At 41.0% G+C, this 23,988-nt stretch overlaps 1 protein-coding gene across 5 annotated transcripts in view; it reads right to left on the bottom strand.

Moving 5' to 3' along the window:
* Window positions 1-23,988, bottom strand: part of PPP3CA (protein phosphatase 3 catalytic subunit alpha) — a 743,055-nt gene that overhangs the window by 10,683 nt on the left and 708,384 nt on the right. For all 5 annotated transcript variants that reach the window (XM_030190749.1, XM_030190747.1, XM_030190748.1 and 2 more), the window contains 2 exons: window positions 21,705-21,789; window positions 15,174-15,271 (listed from right to left, as the gene is read on the bottom strand). In XM_030190749.1, the coding sequence (XP_030046609.1) occupies window positions 15,174-15,271; window positions 21,705-21,789 (183 nt within the window). The remainder of the gene's footprint in view (window positions 1-15,173; window positions 15,272-21,704; window positions 21,790-23,988) is intronic.

Here is a 23,988-nt window from a genome sequence, read left to right on the forward strand (position 1 = left end):
CAAAACAACTCTCATATTCTTGCGATGTTCATTTTGACACGTGGGTTGAACTGCAAAGCAAGTACATATTTTATTTCAATCAACACTGCTTCCTCTAGGTTGACCTTCTTCTCAAAGCCTTGAGCTGTTTCTCCAGCATCAGTTGCTCCTGGTAAAATGAGTAGATGTGATGCAGTAAAATGCAAAAAAATTCAACTTTGACTTAGTTTATGGTTTTTCAATTTTTTCTGTGGCATCTATGATAGATACTGCTTTACCTGACTAGAGCTCTCCAACTTACCAACCAAAACCAGCCTGGAAACATTCAAAGTCTTACCAGATTTGCTTCCCGAGCGTTCAGTTTGGATTAGTTATTGGCAATTAAGGGGTCCCTTTTACTAAGCGGCAGTAAGCTCAATGTGGGCTCACTGATTCTCAATCCGGAACTACAGCCGGCCCAACACTGGCAGAGGTGGGGGTTCCACCCCCAGTACGTGGCATTTCTGGCACTAGCAGAAATATTTGAAAAATATTTTCGCAGTGGGTTACCTGGTGGTAATCGAGTAGCCATGCACTACCTGGTAGCGTCCTTACCACCACTTCAATGGGTGGTGGTAAATGCTCCCTCCCATATGGCCATGCGGTAAGTTGAATCTTACCACACGGCCATTTCTTTTTTCAGCCTTTTTACCTGCTGCGGTAAAAAGGGCTTCAGCGCGTGACAAAAATAGCCCCCACCTCTAGCAAAGGACCCTTTTTACTGCAGCTTTGTAAAAGGGCCCCTAAGTGATACAATCCAAAGTATAATTACAAGATGGAGCAGTTTGTATGTTCTTTAGCACATCTTTCTTCTTGTACAAAAATGTTTTGAATGTATTAAATGTGTGTGTCCACCAAGGTGACATATGTAAGCTGCCAAACCTGCCATTACTAGCCAACATTTATTGATCAGTTACCACAAAAAGGTTTATGTTAATGTACACTGCAGCTCCTTAGGATTCTGTCACCAGAATCCTAACCTAAAAATACAATCTGAACGTGCACAGTGCTTTGCAATCCAAGATTTAAAAGCAGAATTGGTTGCTGTAATCAACGTGTAACCCGACAACACATGTCTAAATTTAGTGATGTCCAGTACTGTAAACATGCATAGCTTTTAGCAACTTTTACATTTTACACTTCTTATGAGATGCTTTATATTTCTACAATCAATGTGGCTCAACCAGATCATTGCCAGGGCTACAAATCAACATATGCATATTAGTTGGTATTAACTATAATACAGCTGATTTATTTAGATGGGTACATGCATTAACCAGTTCAATTCTGCCCAAGCGCTATTCTGTAATTGCCAATTTTTAAATGAACTATCTCATTTTTAATACACAGTAGTTAGAGGGACTTCTACAAAGTAGTTCTGGCTGGGGGGAAATGTTTTGCCTAGCATGGTGCTAACCCAGCAGTATCACTGCGTGCTGCCCAGTTACCGCCAGGTTACCACGGGAGCCCTTACCGCCACCTCAATGAGTGGCGGTAAGTGCTCCCCACCACATGGCCATGAAGTAAGAGTTATCTTACCGTGTGGCCATTTTTTGGGGAGGACATTTTACTGGCTACGGTAAAAAGGGCCCTGGCACATGGGAAAAATGGCCCCCACCTCTATTGCAGGGCCCTTTTTCCCGCAGCTTAATAAAAGGACCCCATCGTAAATTGCGTGCTATGGGAGTAATTTTATCAAAGGACACCTACGTCAAAGTCAGGAAAGGTGCCTGTTTTATGATACCCAACAAAAGAGAAGAGGACGCACCCCTACATGAGTCCAACAGAAGAAACAGCAAAGCAGAGTAATACAAAGCCTTCCAAACAAGGTCCAGAAAAGACTCCAAGGATGGAAACAAAGGCCAATCTTTATTGAAGCATCAAATTAAGGAGGCCCTTTTACAAAGGCACGGGAGGGCTAACACACACACAGGTAGTGCGTGCTCAATCGGCACTACCGCTGAGGTAGTGTGTGCACCCAGTAATTCCAAGTTTGGTGCGTGCTGAATCCTGTGATAGAAAATATTTCCTATCTTCCACTGCGGGGGACATTCCCGGCGGTAACCGGCAGCACGCCCACATTGGCATGTGGAGTGGAGGAGTGGCCTAGTGGTTAGGGTGGTGGACTTTGGTCCTGGGGAACTGAGGAATTGATTTTGATTCCCACTTCAGGCACAGGCAGCTCCTTGTGACTCTGGGCAAGTCACTTAACCCTCCATTGCCCCATGTAAGCCGCATTGATCCTGCCATGAGTGGGAAAGCGCAGGGTACAAATGTAACAAAAAATAAATGTGTAACATGGTTACCACGTGGGTAGCACGTGAACCCTTACTGCTAGGTCAATGGCAGGAAGGGCTCAAGCCGTTAGTAGGCATGTGCTAGTTTGTTTGTTTTTTGGTCTTCTTGACCCAAAAGCTTTTATTAAATAGTTGTTAATACAAGCATATAAACTTTCAATTAAGAGGATCCATAGCCAGCAATGGGGATCAGCAAAGAGTAATGGGCCACCATTCTGCCAGTATTCAATACAACAGTCTATTTATCGAGTAGTTACCACATCATCAATCTTGAGATGTGCTAGTTTTAATATTAGTGCACGCCCATTTCCCGGCCCATTAAAAAATAGCCTTTTTCCCAGCTGCGGTAAACAAAATGGCCTAGCAAGCGCCTAAAAGACATGTCCACACTATCGCAGGCCACTTTTTACTGCGGATTTGTAAAGGACCCCTAAATCAGGACTTGATACAGAGCCATGTTTTGGCATGAAATGCCTGCTTCAGAAGTCTCAAGAACTTTTCACATACTCCTCTGTATATTGCTCCTAATAAAGCACTGAAGGTGTCAAAGAATGTATATAAGCAAGGAAGCAAACAAGCTATATAACTATTTAAGCCTGTACCGAAAACAAATCTATATTCTTGGTATATAGATTTGTTTTATGTACAGGTTTAATTATTTATATAGCTTCCTTGCTCCTTAGGCAGCACAGCCCCAGGCTCCATCAGACAATGTTTTTGGCTGGTGGGGTTGAGCGCCCCATCCACAAAGGGTCTTTTTGATGATTAGTCCTTTGGATATTTTGTTCATATGCATTCTTTGACACCTTCAGTGCTTTATTAGGAGCAATATACAGAGGTGTAAGAAGTTCTTGCGACTCCAGAAGCAGGCATTTCATGCAGAAACATGGCTCCATGTTGAGTTTTGTTTTTGTTACATTTGTACCCCGCACTTTCCCACTCATGGCAGGCTCAATGCGGCTTACATGGGGCAATGGAGGGTTAAGTGACTTACCCAGAAACACAAGGAGCTGCCTGTGCCTAATGTGGGAATTGAACTCAGTTCCTCAGGACCAAAGTCCACCACCCTAACCACTAGGCCACTCCTCCACTAATTTGATGCTTCAATAAAGATTGACCCATGTTTCCACCCTCTGAGTCTTTTTTTGGACCTCATTTTGAAGGCTATTCATATTACAATACTTCACTGTGTCGCCTGTGTTATTAAGGCAATAAAACAAACAAAAACTCAGAGCAGATACATGGTAAATAAAAAAACTGTAAAGAAAGGGCCATCATACAAATAACATCTCCTCATTTAAGTTTAGTGAAATGCAAAATCATTGGTCTCAGTGTAAAGTGTTCTTTCAAGAACACACCCAATGTGAGGAGGATTATGGCAAAACATAACTTACTGCAAAAAATATTCATAATTGCTAGATACTTTAGCTTATAGTATAGTAAGAGGACCATATGAAGACATCTCAAGGCAAAACACCATGAGGTTCACAGAGCGCCAACATGATCATGTTTCAAGAAGTCCGTGCTTCTCAACCTGATCATTTGGTGTTTTGACCTGAGCTATCTTCATATGGTCCTGTTACTATAAGCTTGGGGTCCTTTCACTAAGGTGCATTAATTTAGTGCATGCTAACAATTAGTGTGAGCTAAATGCCATGCAGACCATTGTATTCGACATGCAGTCCATTATATTCCTATGGGCTGCATGTCATTTAGTGTATGCTAATCATTAGTGTGCCTTAGTAAAAGACCCTTTAGTTATCTAGCAATTATATATTTTTGCACGGAGGGGCCCTTTTACTAAGCAGCAGTAGGGCTAACGCATAAGTAGCGAGCGCCAAATCGGAACTACCACAGGGGTAGTGCGGGCGACCTGCAGTAGTTTCGAAGTTGGCGCGTGTTGTTTCCCATGGTAGAAAATAATTTTCTATTTTCTACTGCAGGGGGGGGGGGGGAGCATTCCCGGCGGTAATCAGCAGCGTGGCCACATTGGCGCATGCTGCCTGATTACCACACGAGTAGCACATGAGCCTTTACCACTAGGTCAATGGGTTGCGATAAAGCCTCAGGCAGTAAATAGGACATGGAAATACCCAGTGTACTCACCTTGAGCTACTACTGAAAAGGTGTGTACAAAATCCAAATAAATAAATAAAGTAAATAGCCACATGCTACTTTTGGTTTTAGCATACAGCCATTTACTGCCTCCATTTTAAAAGCCCTTTTTCCCAGCTGCTGTAAAACAAATGACCCAGTGTGCGTCAATTTCACATGTCCACCCTACCACAGACCATTTATTTCCACTGCTTAGTAAAAGGACCCCTAAGTTATAAGTTTTACAATAATTACTACTCACACTGGGTGTGTTTTTGAATGAACACTTTACACTGAGGACTGATGATTATGAGGTCCTTTTACTTACTAACCTGTGCTTATACACTGAGGCGCACTCAGGTGTCCTGCGGCAGTTTTTGGATTGGTGCGCGCTTTCCACATACTAAAAAAATATTTGTTATTTTTTAGCACTGGGAGCATGTCTGGGGGCAGAGAGTAGGTGTTTTCTGTTAACTGGCTAGTGCAGCTGTATTAGCCCTAGAAAATAGGTGTCGGTAAGGGCTTCCAGGCTAATGGCCACATGCTAATTGAGAAATTAGTGTGTGGCCATTTTACAGCTGACCTAAAATTGGCCTCAATGTGTGCGACACCCATACGCTAGTCATAGCACGTTTTAGCACAGCTTAGTAAAAGGGACCCTATGTCTTTTGCCTTTCTCTGAACTTACATGGGGAGATGTTATTTCTATGATGGTTCTCTCATTACAAAATATATATATTTTTTTGATTTAGCATATATCTGCTGAGTTTTGTTTGTTGTATATACATTTAGGACCTTATTCTATAAAGGTTATACTCCTAAATTATGAGCATAACCTATTTTGGAACATAGATTAGGCTTGTAATTTAGAAGCATAAATTTAGGAGCGTACATTTAGGAGCAATAAACTTTATAGAATAAGTCCCTTAGTCTCAGAGCCGACTGAATGTGTTGTGTGTTTTATTAAGGCAACATAGGTATGTATATGCCGTTAAAAATATGCTACCAGAATCAGGCCCACTGTTGCACAAATGCTCGCGCATGAATTTATACCTGCTTCACAGATAATGCATTAACTGCAAGGCACAGTCCATGTCCATTCTCTGCCCCATTGCAGGCTATGCACTAAGGGGCCCTTTTACCAACCTGCGGTAGAAAGGTCAAAAAAAGAAATGGCCGTGCGGTAGCATCGCACTTGTCACGCGGCAATTATTTTTTTTTGGGGGGGGGGGCACTTACCTCCACCCATTGAGGTGGCTATGGGCTCCCGCTCTATCCCAGTGGTAAAAATATGTAAATAAATTTCCTTAGCACCGAAAATGGCATGTGCTGGGGTGGAATTACTGCCAGGCTGCTGCGGAAGCCCGACATATTGCCGCATGCCAACCGTTTAGTAGAAGGGTCCCTAAAAGGGCAATTCTGTAACTGGGTGCTTACATTTACATGCATGTTACATACATAAGTGGTACAGCAGGGGTCCTCAAATCAAGTCCTCGAGGTCCACAACCTTATGCAGTGGAAGCAGTGAATGCAAATACAGTGCAATCCGTTTAAGTGCAAGGGTCTGGGACCAAATAAATACATGCAGTTAACCGGAGTGTGTACTTGATTGTTGCGACCCAAAGAAGCTTGACACCTGATAAACATATGTACAGTACTGTTTATTATACGAACAGTATACAATCTCCGTTAACTGACGTTAGGCTTACTTGAAGTAATCAGTAACAGTCCTCTGTACACTATTGTGTCTGTGAGTTCCATAAACTACGTCTGCCAGACGGTAAAAACTGTCATAGCACTGACATCCAGTGGCCTCCAGATAGGCCAGCATGGTGTTGAGACTCTCCAGCGCTCTTGCAAAAGTGACAGGAGGTTGTTGAATTTCGTCAGCATGTGCCTCGCTGCTCATTTCATCATCTGTTTCATCACCTATTGCCTGCGTGTCTCGACATCACTGCTGTCGTCAGCTGTTTGTAGATCGTAATCAACAACTACGCAGTGATGAAACTCCTCTTCAGTAACACCGGCTGGGATGTCAATAGCCTGTTCATCTGACGCGTTTGCAACAGCTGCATCTGTTTCGTCCCTCTCCACATCCTTAACAAAGCTTGCCCGCTAGTAGTAGTAGGATAAATCCTTCTTATCTGTTCCCTTTTCCACTACTGCCAACTCCAGACTTCGCACCTTCTGTCTCGCTGCACCCTATGCCTGGAATAAACTTCCTGAGCCCCTACGTCTTGCACCATCCTTGGCCACCTTTAAATCTAGACTGAAAGCCCACCTCTTTAACATTGCTTTTGACTCGTAACCACTTGTAACCACTCGCTTCCACCTACCCTCCTCTCCTCCTTCCTGTACACATTAATTGATTTGATTACTTTATTTTTTGTCTATTAGATTGTAAGCTCTTTGAGCAGGGACTGTCTTTCTTCTATGTTTGTGCAGCGCTGCGTACGCCTTGTAGCGCTATAGAAATGCTAAATAGTAGTAGTAGTAGCAGTTCACAATGGTTGCTTGTGTAACATGATTCCAGGCTTCTTTCTGCATATGTAGGGAATCCAACAGTGATAGATTACGAGCCAGTTCAACAGCACGTTTATCCTTGCTAGTCTGGTCATCCATAATGCTGATCAGACGACGTAGCACAAGAGCCCGATAATGTTTTTTTGAAATTGGCTATTGTGCCCTGATTCATAGGTTGGATCAGAGAGGTAGTGTTTGGTGGCAGGAAGACCACCTTGACGTTAGACAGCCTGACATCATCACTGTGTGCAGCACAATTACCACAAAGCAACAAAATCTGACGCTTTTGTGCCCGCATTCTAGAGTCTAACTTCTTAAGCCAAATTGCTTGCTTCCAAATTTCCCCAGTCATCCATGAATTTGTGTTAGCCTTGTATGACAAAGGAAGTCGCTTAACATTCTTGAAGCAACGGGGCTGTTTGCTCTTTCCAATGATGAGAGGTTCCAACTTCTCACTCCAATCCATATTGCAGCAAAGGAGGATCGTCAGTCGGTCTTTCAACGTTTTATATCCTGTAGTTTTGGCTTGTTTGAATGAAGTGTTCCATCAGGAATCGCTCGCCAGTAGAGACCGTTTTCGTCAGCACTGAAAATGTCACGCGGTGCAAACTCGTTCAAGATGGTAGGAAGAACTGAAACAACCCAATTTTCAGCACCAAAGTCATCAGTGTCTTGTTTTTCACCATGCTGTTTCTTGAATTTTATGTTGTTCCTCTCCTTCCATCTTTCCAACCATCCAACAGTGGCTTTGAATTCAGTTAGTCCAAGACTTTCAGCTAGCTGATTAGCTTTCTCCATAAGCAGTGGACCACTGACATGAAACTGTCTGCTCCTGACTTGAGAAAACCACCGAAGAGCATCTTCTATATCCTCAGCTTTTCCCGCCCGTTTACGTTTCCGGTGTGGATTTGTATTGTTTTGCCAGCCTTCCAGAAGCTGATCTTTCTGCATCAAGATACGTGAAATTTGTCTGGGATTGACACCATATTCTTTAGTAATAGATGCTTGACTGTTTGTGTTCTAATTTTTTAAGAACTTCTATTCATTCAGCCAGTGTTAAAGTCTTACAGTTGCGCGATGACGACAACGACGACTCCAGTGTACACTCTAACAACTTTCTTTTGCTTATTCTGCCTGTGGTAGTTAACCAATGAGATTTCAAATTTATCGCCCCTTTGTCACGTGCCAATCAGCTTCCATATTCTGTGCGTGCACTTATGCAGAGTCTTTCCTGCAGAGGAGCAGTCTTAAACCATGCATATAAGCGAATTTTGCACTTTATCAGTGGTGCGCTAAACCGAAGTTTGTCCCCATAGAATTTGATAGCGCCAAAAACGGGACCGAAGTACGGCATGCAGTTAAACAGAGCATGCGCTTATCAGACGTGCACTTAAATGGAGTGCACTGTATATGTCATATGTGTTCATTGTGGAAATCCTGAAAACCAGCCCGGGTTGTGGACCTTGAGGGCTGGATTTGAAGAACTCTGATGTACAGAATACTTACACTGACGCCAGTATGTGAACACATACATGTGTTAATGTCAATATTCTGCCTAAGCGCTAATTCTGAATCACCCCACTTAACTTATATAGGAGTCCTTTTACTAAGTTGCGGCAAAAAGTGGACTTAGTATGTCCTTATATGGGTTCTTCCCATGCGCTAAGGCTATTTTTACTGCAGCTGGACAATGGCCAATTCCCTATTTTTGATATAATGGCTATGTGCTATTGTTCACAGAGAAAAAAACACTGAAGTGAAGGGACTGGAAACACTACGATAATATCAAAAGAGATCAAAGGAGTAGTGTAGGAAAAAGGCACTTTCAAGACTGCATACAGGGCCTTGTTTCGGCGCTGAATGCACCTGCCTAAGGAGTCTAAAAACAAATAAATCAAAAATTTAAATACACAATTAAAGACCAAACATGTATACAATAAAAGACAGTGGTAATGTAAACTCAGAATAAAAGTTTCTAAAAAATGCATAGAATAGTAATAAAAACTATGTACTGAATAATAAAAACTTGGTGCTCTGGTTTATCCAATTGTATAAAAAAACTAAGGGCCCTGTTTACAAAGCCTTGCTAGAGCCGCACTTACGTTTTTAGCATATGCTACCATGTAGATGCCCACAATATTCCTATGGGCATCTACACAGTTAGTGCGCACTAATTTTTAGCATGCACTAAAAATGCTAGTGCACCTTAATAAACAGGGTCCTAAAACATAAAAATTAAACATGTATTTAAGAGCGTTGAAATATATACATATTGAAAAAGACATCAGACAAAAAAAAGCTTGTTCATCTTTTATAGAGAAAAGCAAAAATATTCTTAAGCTAAGGTATGCAAAAGGACAATAAAGACTTAACTATGTGGGACTAATATAGTTGTCTATCTAGACAGTGCAAAAGGACCAGATAAACATACTGCCTGATGGCAGTAATGAAACACTATGGGCCCTGTTTACTAAGCCACGCTATCGTTTTTAGTGTGTGCTAAGCATTAGCACGCACTAACTGTGTAGATACCTATAATATTCATATGGGCATCTACACAATCAGAATGTGCTAATTTTTAGCAAGCACTAAAAACGCTAGTGCACCTTAGTAAACAGGGCCCTATGTTTTTGCATTGTATAAACAGTTTTCTGTGTTATAATTTTACATTGCACCATCTTTTGACCGCTCTAGTGATTTATTTCTCTTTTCTATCGCCACTGTATCATCATTCCTCTTATGTACCGCATACGCTTTTTAAGATACACTTTTGCATTTAGATTTCTTTTCAAGTGTCTTTTAAGTTTTTACTGAGTCACGTTATTCCTCTTCCTTTCTATGTTTTATTTCATTTATTGTTTTTAAGTTTTCTCCACAGATTAATTTATTCTATCTCCCAATATAACACTGTGTATGTCACATCCATTCAGGTATTTAATTCAAGAGTACTGTCTCTTTATTTTCACTTAAACTGACATTTTTATGTTTGTACATTTGTCCATTGTTTTTCTGGTCCTTTTGCACCGTCTTGATAGACAACTATATTAGTCCTTAGCAGACTTCTTACTATCCCACATAGTTAAGTCTTTATTGTCCTTTTATATACCTTAGCTTAAGAATATTTTTGCTCTTCTCTATAAAAGATGAACAAGCTTTTTTTGTCTGATGTCTTTTTCAACATGTATATATTTTAACACTCTAAGGGCCCTGATTACTAAGGCATGTTAGCATTTTTAATGCACCTACAATTAGCGAGCACGCTAACTGTGCAGGAGCCTATAGGGATATTGTAGGCACATATATGGTTAACGAGGATTAAAGATGTTAATGAGCCCATAATGCGGCTTAGTAAATAGGGCCCTTAAATACATGTTTCATTTTTATGTTTTATTTTTTAATACAATTAAATAAACCAGAGCACCAAGTTTTCATTATTCAGTATCCTGCTTATTTTCGAACGAGAAGGGCGGCCATCTTCCGACACAAACCGGGAGATGGCCAGCCTTCTCCTAATACCGGCCAAATCGGTATAATCGAAAGCCAATTTTGGCCGGCTTCAACTGCTTTCCTTCACAGGGCCGGCCAAAGTTCAAGGGGGTATATCGGCAGTGTACCGAACGCGGCACGGGGGCATGGTTAAGAGATGGCCGGCCTTGGCCAATAATGGAAAAAAGAAGGCCGGCCCTGACGAGCATTTGGCCGGCTTTACGTGGTCCCTTTTTATTCATGACCAAGCCTTGAAAAGGTGCCCAAACTGACCAGATGACCACCGGAGGGAATCGGGGATGACCTCCCCTTACTCTCCCAGTGATCACCGACCCCCTCCCACCCAAAAAAAAAATTAATAAACATTTTTTGCCAGCCTCTATGCCAGCCTCAAATGTCATACCCCGCTCCATCACAGCAGTATGCAGGTCCCTAGAGCAGTTTTTAGTGGGTACTGCAGTGCACTTCAGGCAGGCTGACCCAGGCCCATCCCCCACTACCTGTTACACTTGTGGTGGTAAATGTGAGCCCTCCAAAATCCACCTGAAACCCAATGTACCCACATGTAGGTGCCCCCATTTACCCTTTAAGGGCTATGGTAGTGTTGTACAGTTGTGGGTAGTGGGTTTTGGGGGGCTCAGCACACAAGGTAAGGGAGCTATGCACCTAGGATCAATTTGTGAAGTCCACTGCAGTGCCCCCTAGGGTGCCCGGTTGGTGTCCTGGCATGTGAGGGGGGCCAGTGCACTACAAATGCTGGCTCCTCCCACGACCAAATGGCTTGGATTTGGCCGGGTTTGAGATGGCCGGCATTAGTTTCCATTATTGGCGAAAACCAATGCCGGCCATCTCTAACGGCGGCGATCTGTAAGGGCGGCCCAAATGTTGAGATTTGGCCGTTCCGACCGTATTATTGAAACAAAAGATGGCCGGCCATCTTGTTTCGATAATACAGTCGGGTACGCTGCTTTCCGGGGCCAGCCTTATAGATGACCAGCCCCGTTCGATCATGCCCCTCTATATAGTTTTATTACTATTCTATGCATTTTTTAGAAACTTTTATTTTGAGTTTGCATTTCCATTGTCTTTTATTGAATACATGTTTGGTCTTTAAATTGCGTATTTATATTTTTGATATATTTGTTTTTAGATTCCTGAGGCAGACACATTAGGCGCCAAAATACAGCTCCATGTCAAGTCTATCAGGTGATTTTCAGAATAGATCTGTGTATGTTAAGAAAATTTCCCTGCATTTGGAAGTGCCTTTTTTTACACAACTCCTTTGATCTGTTAGGGGCTCTTTTACAAAGCGGCGGTATGCCCAACACGGGCCTCGCATTCGCTAAAAGGGAAATACCACTGGGCTACAGCAGCAGCCCGGCGGTAGTTCACACCCCCAGCGTAAGCCATTTCAGATGATACAAAAATATTTTTATTTTTGTAGTGCCAGTGTGTACCCAGCGGTAATAGGAACCCCTACCACCACCTCAATGGGTGGCAGTAAGTGCTCCCATTCGAAATGGGTGTGTGGCAAGAGCTTCACTTGCCACACGTCCATTTCTTTAAAAAAAAAAGAAAAACCTGCCTTTTACCCGCTGCAGTAAAAGGGAGCCTCAGCATGCATCAAAAACACGCACCAATGCCAGCGCAGGACCCCTTTTGCTGCAGCTTTGTAAAAGGAACCCTTAATGTGTGATTATTGCCATTAGTGTGCAGTCATTAAAATAAATTACCGCAGGAGCACTTACCACCACCTAGTTTGTAGGCAGTAAAAGCTGATGTGGTATTTTTTCGATAACTACTTAGGGCCAGATTCTATATAAGGAACCTAAAAAATCCAAGCAGTAAATGTATTCTATAAGTGGCACCTAGATTTAGGCATGGTATACAGAATACGCTTAGTTGATATCCCAGCTCCTAAAACTACGCATCTATTTACGCCAATGAAAACATGGCGTAAATCTTTGCACATCGATTTATGCGCACTGGGCCTTATTCTACAGCTGTGCGCGTAAATTTGGTAACGCACATGAAATGTCCATGTCTTTGCTCGTAGCCACGCCCCTTTTGAACTGCATGCATTAGAATTTAGGCGCAGCTCATTACAAAATATGCTTAGTGAGTTCTGTGCGTAAATTCTAATTGTTATCAATTAGTGATCATTATTGCTTGTTAAATGCTGTTATCAACGATATTAGCTTGTTAAGCCAATTAAGTTATGTGCGTTGCTATAGAATACGCCTGAATTTTGCCACGGATATCTAGGCGCGCTATATAGAATTTGGCAGTTAGTGTGTACTAATATGGATGTGGTAATCTGTTTAGCACAGGAACATTCACTTTCCACCCCTGACATGCACCGCCTAAAAAAAAAATTTGTTTTAGCGTGCGAGTTAGCAGCGCTAATTTGGTAGTTACCATAATACGCTGCAGTGCTTACTGCAGTACGCCACTTTAAGTTGCGTTAGGCACGTGTTACCATCTAATGGGGCTTAGTAAAAGGGCCCCATATTGCATAAATACATATATGGGGCAGAGGGTGGCTGGGGCTCCCAGTTATGCTCATGCACGGACAAACCTCTTTATTTAGGCAAGCGCACTTACATAAGCCCTATGGCTGGTGTAACTGAGGCTGCCTAAATGTTAGATGCACCAATAATACCAGGTTACACTAATATTCTATAATAGAATCAAAGTGCCTTGGTTCCACTGTAGAATGGGTTCCCATTGCATGGTCTCGGGGTGCCTAATTAGAGGTGTCCAGTTATAGAACTGCTCCCTAAGTGTCAAAGCCACTGTCTGAACTATTAGTGTGGCTATGTATTGACAGCGCGCTAATTCCCATATGAACTACTTAATACACTTTAGTAAAAGGGCCCGTGAATGACAATAAATAACCAATGGGCTTGATGAACATCCCACATTTTGATGTAAAAGTGGAAACCAAAGCTAAAGTTCTTGTATTATTCAAGACTGGATAAAATGCACTTATTTAGAAGACCAGGAGTAGATCATGTCGAAAATGTGCAGGATGTACAGTAAATTGGGAACTTGGTTCTGGTTCCTACTGTTGTGTATCCAGTGATAGCGGGGGGTGATAGTTCACAAATGCGTAACTCAGTATGAAAATACAAATGATTGAATATTTAAAAGCAGGATGAAGTTATTCTGTCTTGGAACATTGCAAATTCAACATCATGTTTTAAGGGCTGTGACTCCTCTTAGCTCTGGTGATCGACATTCCTTGTTTTCATTTCCAGAGCCTTTAAAACGCTAACCATTGTGCTGCTTGTCTACCATACAGATTGCTGAAAAATCTATACTATAAACATACTTGCATGTCTCTGGGTAGACAAGAAAAAGAAAATAACAAAGTGAAATGATTTATAAATGAAAAATAATGAGAGACTTAGATTCTGTTTGTAGAAAAAAAGTTGTCACTACTCTAAATCAAGAACAGAGCTATTGTAAAGATATGCAAAGCTAAGATACATGACATGCTACAATCAGTGAATTGAGGTGGTTGTTGAAGGATTATACATGTTTAATAATCCATTTATATATGCAAATTGTCACACACATATAGATAGCAATATTCAAAGAGAAGCCGCTTATACAGGTATGGAGGCAGCAAGCGCAGATTTAAAGGAGATATCTTTCAGGCATGATGTGGGTGACCCTTCAAAGTATATGTCTACTCCAAATTTCTTAATGGTGATATACGTAAAATTTTCAATACCGGCATTTGCGACTGCTCAGAGTCATACATAATTTGTCTGGAGTCAAGCTTTGGAGGAGAGCTTAAGGGATTAATTGCAACTTCCTCTCTGGAATTAAAAACTACTTGAAATTTTTTTGACACAATGGAGTTTTGGAGTTCAGCTTCTTCACTGGCTCCCGTTGGACATGCAGGCTTGCAAAATCCACCACTTACATACATAGCAAAAAAAATTACTGCTTATGTGTGTAAGTGCCACTACTGACACATATCAAATGCCATCCCCCTTTTCCCCAAATACTGTTCCTGCTGCACATACCACCAAACACACTTATTTTTCCAGCAGCCCCACACATATTTTACAAAACGTTCCATGTTCAACGAGCCTTTTGTAAAATACATAGCAAATTTTGAACACACTGTACAATTTTAGGCTGCATATCTTGTACTGGATATCAATTTCACTTGGAATACTACTCTACTGGATGCCTACAATTTAGCTGAAGAATTCCTTTAACACATTTGCATGTAGGCATATTGTTGTAAGACATTAAAGACTTCCTCTATATTCTGATTCATATATCATTTAAAATTAGAGACAACAAATGTATTCAAATGCTAGACATACTGTCCATACAGTTCTGAATAAGAATAATGGGACAGAAGTACAACGCCTTTCATGGTCTAGTGATAATTTCACTTAAAAATGTAAGAAATATTTATTCTCATTGGAAGGCAGATGTAATATAAACATGTAATCAAACTTTTCATGTATTCTGTTCCCTATAATAAAAGGAATTCTTTAACCATTATATGATAAAGAGGATTTAACCTATTTCATTCTTATTGTAGAAAGCCCTTTCTTAACGTCAATGCGCAAAGAATTGTTGGGTAGAATTAAATTTTGTTACTCCTTTAGGGAAAAATATGGCGAGCTAATATTTAATTTCTGAAAATTTCATGCTTATCATTTTTGTTTTGATAAATATTGAATGAGAAGAGAATATACAAAGACATACACAGAAAACTGCACTTACCACTTTGCAGTGTTTGCTTCCCCCCAGAGAGCACACCACTGGGTAGCATTCCTGTCGGAGTTAACCCTTTAAGTGTCAGCACACTCTCACTCTCTTCTCTGCATAGTAAGGAGTAGAAAACAACCTTATATTAGAGAAATACAATAGCAATCATAAATGCAACACAAGGGGAAAAGGAATCCAATCTTTTCCAGAGCAGTATGTCAGGTGTAAAACATTGAAGCACTTCATTGTAGAATAAAACATTATACAAGTCATCACTTGGTATCCCAGCTAAATGAGTGCAAATGTGAAGCCTGGTCACTCTGTCAAGCAAATGTATATTAATTATATATGCTAAAAGAAAAATGGCATTAAGGCATGAGAGAGAAAGAGCTGTAATAAATGGTTTATATTCTTTTCTGGTGACAAATATCCCACACCAAAGTGACATTGGAGTGTATATGTAAATGATGTAGTAATTTCCAGTCCCTTGAAAGAAAGCTGCAGGACTGCAAAGATACACATGAGAACTCCTGGACCGGATGGTATTCATCCTAGAGTACTGAGAGAACTGAAAAATGAGCTTGCGGAGCTACTGTTAGTGATATGCAATTTATCCTTAAAATCGGTTGTTGCTTTGTTAACTCTTCAATAGCAAATGTTATTAATATACACCACAAACACAGTACAAAATATTTAGTTACTAGTAAAAAAAAGGCCCGTTTCTGAAAGCAATGAAACAGGCGCTAGAAGGCTTGTCCTCGGAGTGTGTGTGTATTATAGAGTGTGATAGTGAGTGTGTGATAGAGACTGAATGCCCCCCCCCCCCTCGGAGTTCCATGGTTTTCCCACCCTCCCTCACTCCCTCCCAGTTGCAGTGTTTTCCCTTCCCTCTGCCTACCTCCCAGTTTGTGCCTGTTCCTGCAGCACTATCGCCAGGTGGGGTAGGGGGCTGTGGAACCCCTGAAACAGCTTCAGAGTGAGACCTTCCGACAGCATGAAAATAGGTGCCTTTTATATAGAGAGAAGATTTGAGTTTGTGAGACACACCTTTAAGAATGTCTCTGTGTGGTCTGGAAACGGTACTTGGTTTGTGGCAGCGTTTAGTGAAAATCCATTCCCTGACAGCGATAGACGGCTTATTAGTAGTAGTGCTGTGAATGCTGTGTAAGAAAGGGATACATGAAAAGGAGACATTTTCGGGTTTTTCTTGCTTTGTGTGTGATCTGTTATTGAATACCTTTATCCCAACAGAGTTTCTTTGTACGGTGGGGGGAAGGAGTGTGATTTTTGCATTGCATAAGATCCTTTAATGTAAGGCAGAAAGCAGGTGTTTCGCTTATGTCTTCTGTACAGCGAATGCCCTTCCGTTCTCATAGAAAGATCCTGTTTTCTGTAGAAGTTAAAGTGAAAGTACCTAGCGACACCTTGAAGAATGTCTCTGTTTGGTCTGGAAAGGGTACTTGGTTTGTGGCAGCGTGTAGTGAAAATCCATTCCCTGACAGCGATAGATGGCTTATTAGTAGCAGTGCTGTGAATGCTCTGTAAGAAAGGGATACATTAAAAGGAGACATTTTCAGGTGTTTCCTGCTTTGTGTGTGATGTGTTATTGAATACCTTTTTCCCAACACAGTTAGTTTGTACGGTGGGGGGAAGGGGTGTGATTTTTGCATTGCATAAATGTAAGCCAGAAAGCAGGTGTTTCCCGTATGGCTTCTGTACCCCGAATGCCCTTCCCTTCTCTTAGAAATATCCTATTTTCTGTAGAAGTGATAGTGAAAGTACCTAGTGAGCACGTAGAAGACTTTCTGTTGTTATTCGCCAGCGAGACGGACAGGAGTTCTGCTTCTGAGGAGGCATTTTGTGGAGGTAATAACGGACGATAGACTTGTGTTTGGGAGAGTGGCGAGTGTTGGAAATGGCCACCAAGGGGCAGGGGTAGACCGCGTAGCATCGAGTGTCAGTGCTCTGCCCTCGTCGTCATAACGTTGTGATGCGAGGGCGGGACAGACACTCCTGGCCACCCCGGATATCTCGGGCGCCTCAAGTTTCCGGCTTGAGGCTTCATTCGAACGTTGGAGGTGCCTTTTATATATAGAGATATGGGAAAGAAGTCCTCAGTATAAGACAACCCACACTCGCTGGTGCATCACCTTAACAGCAATAAGGAGCTTGAAAGATAGCTTAAGATAAGCACAGTCTGCATTATCTGCAAAATAGTGAAGCTAGGAATAACGGCAGCGATATTTCATTTGAGGCTGATTTTGTTTTTCACACATCAGAATCATGTTATATATGGTGGGATTAGAAGTCAGGGGATGTTAAAGTCGCCTGCACTCTGCAAACAACCTATAATAAAATATAAACAGAGGAATCTTAGTCTTTTAAACTCCTTACTGCTGTTAAGGTGATGCACCGGTGAGTGCGGTTTGTCTTATACTGAGGACTTCTTTCCCATATCATTAAATATTTTGTATTGTGTTTGTGGTGTATATTAATAACATTTGCTATTGAAGAGTTAACAAAGCAACAACCAATAATTGAAAAATCTCCATGGTTTAAAACCAGGAAATTTTTGCAGGCAAAAAGATTTTCTAAAAATTGGAAAGGAAATGGTCTAAGAACTGTAGAGAGAATAATAAAGAGATATGGAGGTGAGCTGTTTGGGTCCATAAAATCAAACAGGCCAAAACCAAATGTTATGATTCTTTAACACATATAATCTATTCATCTCTTCCCAACTTCCCCCCCTTTCCCGCCCGCAGTACCCAATCTTCCATGCAAATGTTATGATTCTTATATAGGTCAAGGTTCTTTAGACACAAAAAAGGTTATATGGGCTAGTTATCAGATTGTTTAATACACAGGAGTTGATAACTGTAAATGAAGCCCTTCACACAGCTGTGGAATTAGCACATTTTGGGGGGATAAGATTGTTAAAATTAGACAATCTTTATTTGCCTCTTGTACTTGTGACTTCTTGATTATATGGACAATCATTTAATTATTGGGCACAGATTATCTGGGGATAAGATTTGGTCATTTTTCACCCTTAACATATGTCTACAGAAATACTCCTTTTCCTCTTGTTTGATATTTGTCCTAGTTACCTATTGAATTGTATGTTAAATGGTGACCTGTATTCTGGCAAGAAAGGCACAATTTTATTGACACCAATACCTAAGAATTTAAGTTTAAAGTGGAGTGAGGTGTCAAACTAATGTCCTGTGGCCTCCATTCCCCTTTTGAATAAGGTAATGGAAGGCTTGGTTAACAATTAATGGAGTAATAAGTCACAATCTGCTTTCAGGCCAAAATACAGCACGGAGACCATTATAGCAACAATGGTCTCGGAGTTGAGGAAAGAAGTCAGTTTGGGTAAGAAAGCGATCATTTTACAGTTTGATATGTCGACTGCTTTTGATATAGTAGACCACAGTGTTTTACTACAGCTTCTTGGGCTTTACTGGTATAGCAGGTAATGTTTATAAATGTATCCTGCAAAGTGCGGGGCACCCGCAGTTTCCTTGGGTCTTATGTTTTGGATCTGTCCCCTGATTCAGAGTTTTTGGAAAAACTTGCTGAGTGTGGTATCTAAGCTTTGGCACTGTGGGTTTCATCACGACCCTTTGCTGCTTTTAACACTCCCACACTATCCTCCCCTTTACTAAGAGTTATGAAAGGCTTTGTAATGGCTAAGAAAACTATTCTACTCAGTTGGGTTTCCTCCCAGCCTCCAACTCTACAACAGTGGTGGTCTTGCCCTCCTTCGGATGGATCGTCTTTCTATACGGGACATCTCTTGTTCATCAGTTCAGTTTCAGCCTATGTGGATTCCTTTCTGGACTTTGTATTTGTTATAACCGGTATTGGCGATCGCCTCTACGGTATTATGTAAACCACATTGAGCCTGGAAATAAGTGGGAAAATGCGGGATACAAATGTAACTAATACATAACAAACAAAACATGCTCTCACCAGAGGCCTGCAGTCACCTGTTGAATTTATGACCCAGTCCCTCTCAGTTTGTGGTTTTGGGACGGCGGGGGGGGGGGGGGGGGGGGGGGGAAGAGGGGGAGGGATACGAGGGGAAGTTGTGCTTTGATGAGTTCTGATATTTACTTTTTTGTATCTTTTGTTGGTTTCTTAATTAAAAAGGTTTGAAACAAATGGTTCCAGGGTTTCTTTGGTAGTAGATTCTATACGGTAAAGAAGTCTGGCTCATTGTCATCTGAGTGGAGACCTGATTGTGGAGTGCCACAAGGCTCACTCATTTCACCAATTTTATTTAACATTATTATGGCTCCTCTTGGAAAAAGGTTGGCCTCTCTCGGTTACATCCATTTATTTATGCTGATGATGTTATTATTTATATCCCATTTCATAACACCATCGATGAAATTTCGATGTATATAAAATGTGGTTTAGATACATTAGAATCTTGGCCTACAACATTTAAACGAGCTTAAGAGGGGAAAAAAAATGAAATTCTTGATTGTTAACAGTCCTTATCAATCTGTATTTGTTTTGTAACTGATAATGTAACTTATAAACTAGAAACCAGTTTGAAAATAATGGATGTAGTATTGAATAGTCTTCTGAGTTTTGACCTGCAGTCATCAGAGGTGGTAACAAAGATCTTTAGAATTTTATGGAAATTGAGATGAATAAGGAACTGTTTTTCCACAGAAGCCTTTTGTTCGTTGGTTCAATTTTTGGTTTTAACTAATTTAGATTACTGCAATATTGTTAATTTTGGTTGTAAAAAAAAGTACTGTTGAAAAAGCTTCAGATGGCACAACATACAGCTGCCCATTTAATTTGCAGAGCATCAAATTTTGAAAGTGCTTTGCCATTATTAGTAAGATTGCACTGGTCATCATTTGAGGCGCACTCAGATTTTAAGTTATGCGTGTTTATTTTTCAAATAATATATGGTGTGGTGACTAGTTACATGCAAAGTTTAATTCATCTGATGGATAGGAATGTGCACATTCAATCTAGAGAATTTCTGACTCTTTGTTATCACAGTTGTAGAATAATTATTTATAATCCTTGCATTCTGCTTATTTTCCTTATCAGGCATCAAAATGGTGGAACTTGCTACCACTGGAGATTAGAACCCAAGATAATTACAGTATATTTCAAAAACTGTTAAGAAAAAACTTTTTTATTTTGTAAGTTTCTGTAGAGATGCCGTTGTTGCGTTACTATCTCCTGGATTGGGTTCTTTTTCATAGTTTTAACCTTTTTATTGTTTGTATTTATTTATTTTGGCATTTATATCCCACATTTTCCAATTTACATAGTTTCAAAATGGCTTATAGACAAATAGAATTGTTACATTTGATGAGGTACAGATGCGAAATGATTATTAGCGGGAAAGGGAATGGGACTTGATATACCACCTTTCTGTGGTTTTTGTAACTACATTCAAAGTGGTTTACATGATATAAACAGGTACCTGGGGCAACGGAGGGTTACGTGACTTGCCCAGAGTCACAAGGAGCTGCAGTGGGAATCAAACCCAGTTCCCAAGGATCAAAGTCCACTGCACTAACCACTAGGCTACTCCTCCACTCCATTGTTAAGAGGGGAAAAATATTGTTTGCAAGCCACGCTGAACTTGACAGCTAATGTGGGATAGAAACATCAATTACTGTAATGTAAATAGCGCCTAAAAAATCACTGCAGAAAAAAATAGCGCTTAAAGTTAGGCACCAATTATAAAAGAGGGCTTAGCACCGGGAACTGCAACCACATTTAGGCATGACCATTTACACCAATGAAACCCTGGTATAAATTCCTACGTCTAAATTAGGTATGGATCTCCTTTATTCTCTAACAATGCCCTAAATTAAAGGAACACCTCTGATCTGACCATGGCCTGCACCCCCTTTTTGGACCCGTGCCTAAATTTTAATTAAATCCAATTAGCAACAATTGCATATTAACAACTGAATTATCAGCGCTAATTGGCTCATTATTCAATTAATTTGTGCAAGCAATTTTTAGCTCTTTTATAGAATTTGAGGAAACTGATTAAGGAAAAGAGGGCACTGTAGCTTATGAACATGTTAAAGCAGCGGTAAACAAAAACAAAAAACCCTTACAAGTGAAAGCCTGGCTGTGGCCATTCTGGGAGGTTCTCTACAAATGGTCCAGAAAAATCAGCAAAGTGCTATTCTATAAATGGTGCTCCTTGATGAATGCCCCCTCCCCTCCCCTGGGCATGCCCCATTTTAAGTTACATGCTGGGGTATATAGGTGAATAGTGAACAGGCAGATGCTCGTGCAAATCCCAATTATTGACAATTAACTGCAATAATTATTACCATCAATTAAAATGTTAGTTAACGACTCACTAGATAATTAGGATGTACGCACATCTAGACTCGGTACTCAATTTTTGATGCTGAAATCTCAGCACCATTCGTAGAACTTGGGGGTCTCTGCTTATGTGGAAGGATTTATTTTCAAGCATAATTCAATGTCATTTTTTATCAATACTGAAAAAAAATGCAGACAGAAAAAGGAAACATTTCCTACCTCAGTACAGAGAATACTCTTGCCATTTTGCCTATTGCTCTGATCTTGTTCCTTATAACCTCCTTTCGGGCTGCAGCTGTTGCTCCTAACAGAACAAAAACAAAACAAAAAACGTGTGTCAATTAAAGATTTAAACACTGTATATTTTTGTTATTTATATACCACATTTCTGAGGTACAATCAAAGTAGTTAATATATCACATACAGGAACTTTCTCTGTCCCTAGTGGGCTCACAATCTAAGTTTTGTACCTGGGGCAATGGGAGGGTTAAGGTGCCCTTTTGCAGGTGTGGCAAGTTCACTGTGGGCTTGTCATGTGCCAATTTGGCATTGCCTCTGGGCTACCGTAGGAGCTCAGTGGTAGTTCCTGCCCCCACCACGTGTTATTTTCAGCGATTGAAAAATATTTTTATATTTTTGGCACCGGGGGTTTACCCGGCAGTAAGTGCTGCACGGTTTTTCCACTGGGCTAGCGCCAGAGCCTTTACCACCTCCTAAACAGGTGGTGGTAAGGGCTCCCCCAGGAAATGGCCATGCGGCAAGTGTTTAACTTACCGCATGGCCACTTCCTTTTTAAAAAAAAGCCCTTTACCCATGCGGTAAAATGGGGCCTTGGCATGCGGCAACTCCACGTGCCACCGCAGCTTAGTATTAGAGCCCCTAAGTCACTTGCCCAGGGTCACAAGGACCTGCAGCAGGAATCAAACCCAGTTCCCCTGGTTCTTAGCCTATTGCTCCAACCATTAGGCCTGCACTCCAAGTCACTTTATCATCCTTCCTGTCTCATCTGCTCGTAACCTTGGGGTCATCTTCGACTCCTCCCTCTCCTTCTCTGCACATATTCAGCAGACTGCTAAAACCTGTCGTTTCTTTCTCTATAATATCGCCAAAATTCACCCTTTCCTTTCTGAGCACGCTACCAGAACCCTCATCCACACTCTCATCAACTCTCGCTTAGACTACTGCAACTTGCTTCTCATAGGTCTCCCACTCAGTCATCTCTCTCCTCTTCAATCTGTTCAAAATTCTGCTGCACGACTAATATTCCTCCAAAGTTGCTATGCTCATATCAGCCCTCTCCTGAAGTCGCTTCACTGGCTCCCTATCCGTTTCCGAATACAGTTCAAACTCTTCTTATTGACCTATAAGTGCATTCACTCTGCAGCCCCTCAGTACCTCTCCACCCTCATCTCTCCCTACACTCCTTCCCGGGAACTCCATTCACTAGGTAAATCTCTCCTAACTGCACCCTTCTCCTCCACCGCTAACTCCAGACTCCGTTCCTTTTATCTTGCCGCACCATATGCCTGGAATAGACTTTCCTGAGCTGCTACGTCAAGCTCCATCTCTGGCCACCTTCAAATCCGGGCTAAAAGCCCACCTGTTTAATGCTGCTTTTAACTCCTAACTTTTTCACTTGTTCGTAACCCTTATCTTATTTTCCTCACTTCAATAGTCCCTTATCCCTATGTGTCCTGTCTGTCTGTCCTGACCCTTATCCCTTATTTGTCCTGTCTGTCCAAATTAGATTGTAAGCTCTCTTGAGCAGGGACTGTCTCTTCATTGTGAAGCGCTGCGTACGTCTGGCGGCGATATAGAAATGATAAGTAGTAGTAGTAATGTACCAACACTGTAAGATTTGCCAAATTTATACATCATCACCATTATGATTTACTTTTAAGATTTTTCAATCATCGTATCAATGGTATCAGCATTCTACAAAACTATCCTATTGATCTTTAGAATTCATAATGAACAGACCCCTTCTGGGATATTTTTCAGGAATATTCGCAAGACCAGTTGATATTGCAATTCCAATGTTGGATGAAATGCTGGAGAGGCCAGAAAAATACTTGAGAGTAAGGTATGAACTAAGGGGGTGATTCCTTGGAATCAGCTGTGAGTGATGTCATCCTGGCTACGGAGCCTTGCTCAGCAACTCCAGGAGCCACGGACACAGGCAGTCCCACATCAGAATGATGGTGGTGAGAATTATTATATTGGATGTTTATTTTCATCCTCCAATTCCATCATGCACTTGAGCAAGTGACAGTTTTTTGCTTCACTTTTCTTCAGCAATTAAAATATGCCACTGTTTTTTTACTGCATCTTTTTGTTATCAAGCTGTTAAATTATGGAATTCCCTACCTTCAGAATTAAGATGAGAACCTTCATATATGACATTCTGGAAATTATTGAAAACGTATTTAAGAAGCTTTTGCAGGCTTGAATTGATATTTTGGTTGTTTAAATCTATTGATGTTATGCAATTTTGGGACTGCCT

This window comes from Microcaecilia unicolor, chromosome 2, assembly GCF_901765095.1.
Source record: "Microcaecilia unicolor chromosome 2, aMicUni1.1, whole genome shotgun sequence".
NCBI lineage: Eukaryota > Metazoa > Chordata > Amphibia > Gymnophiona > Siphonopidae > Microcaecilia > Microcaecilia unicolor.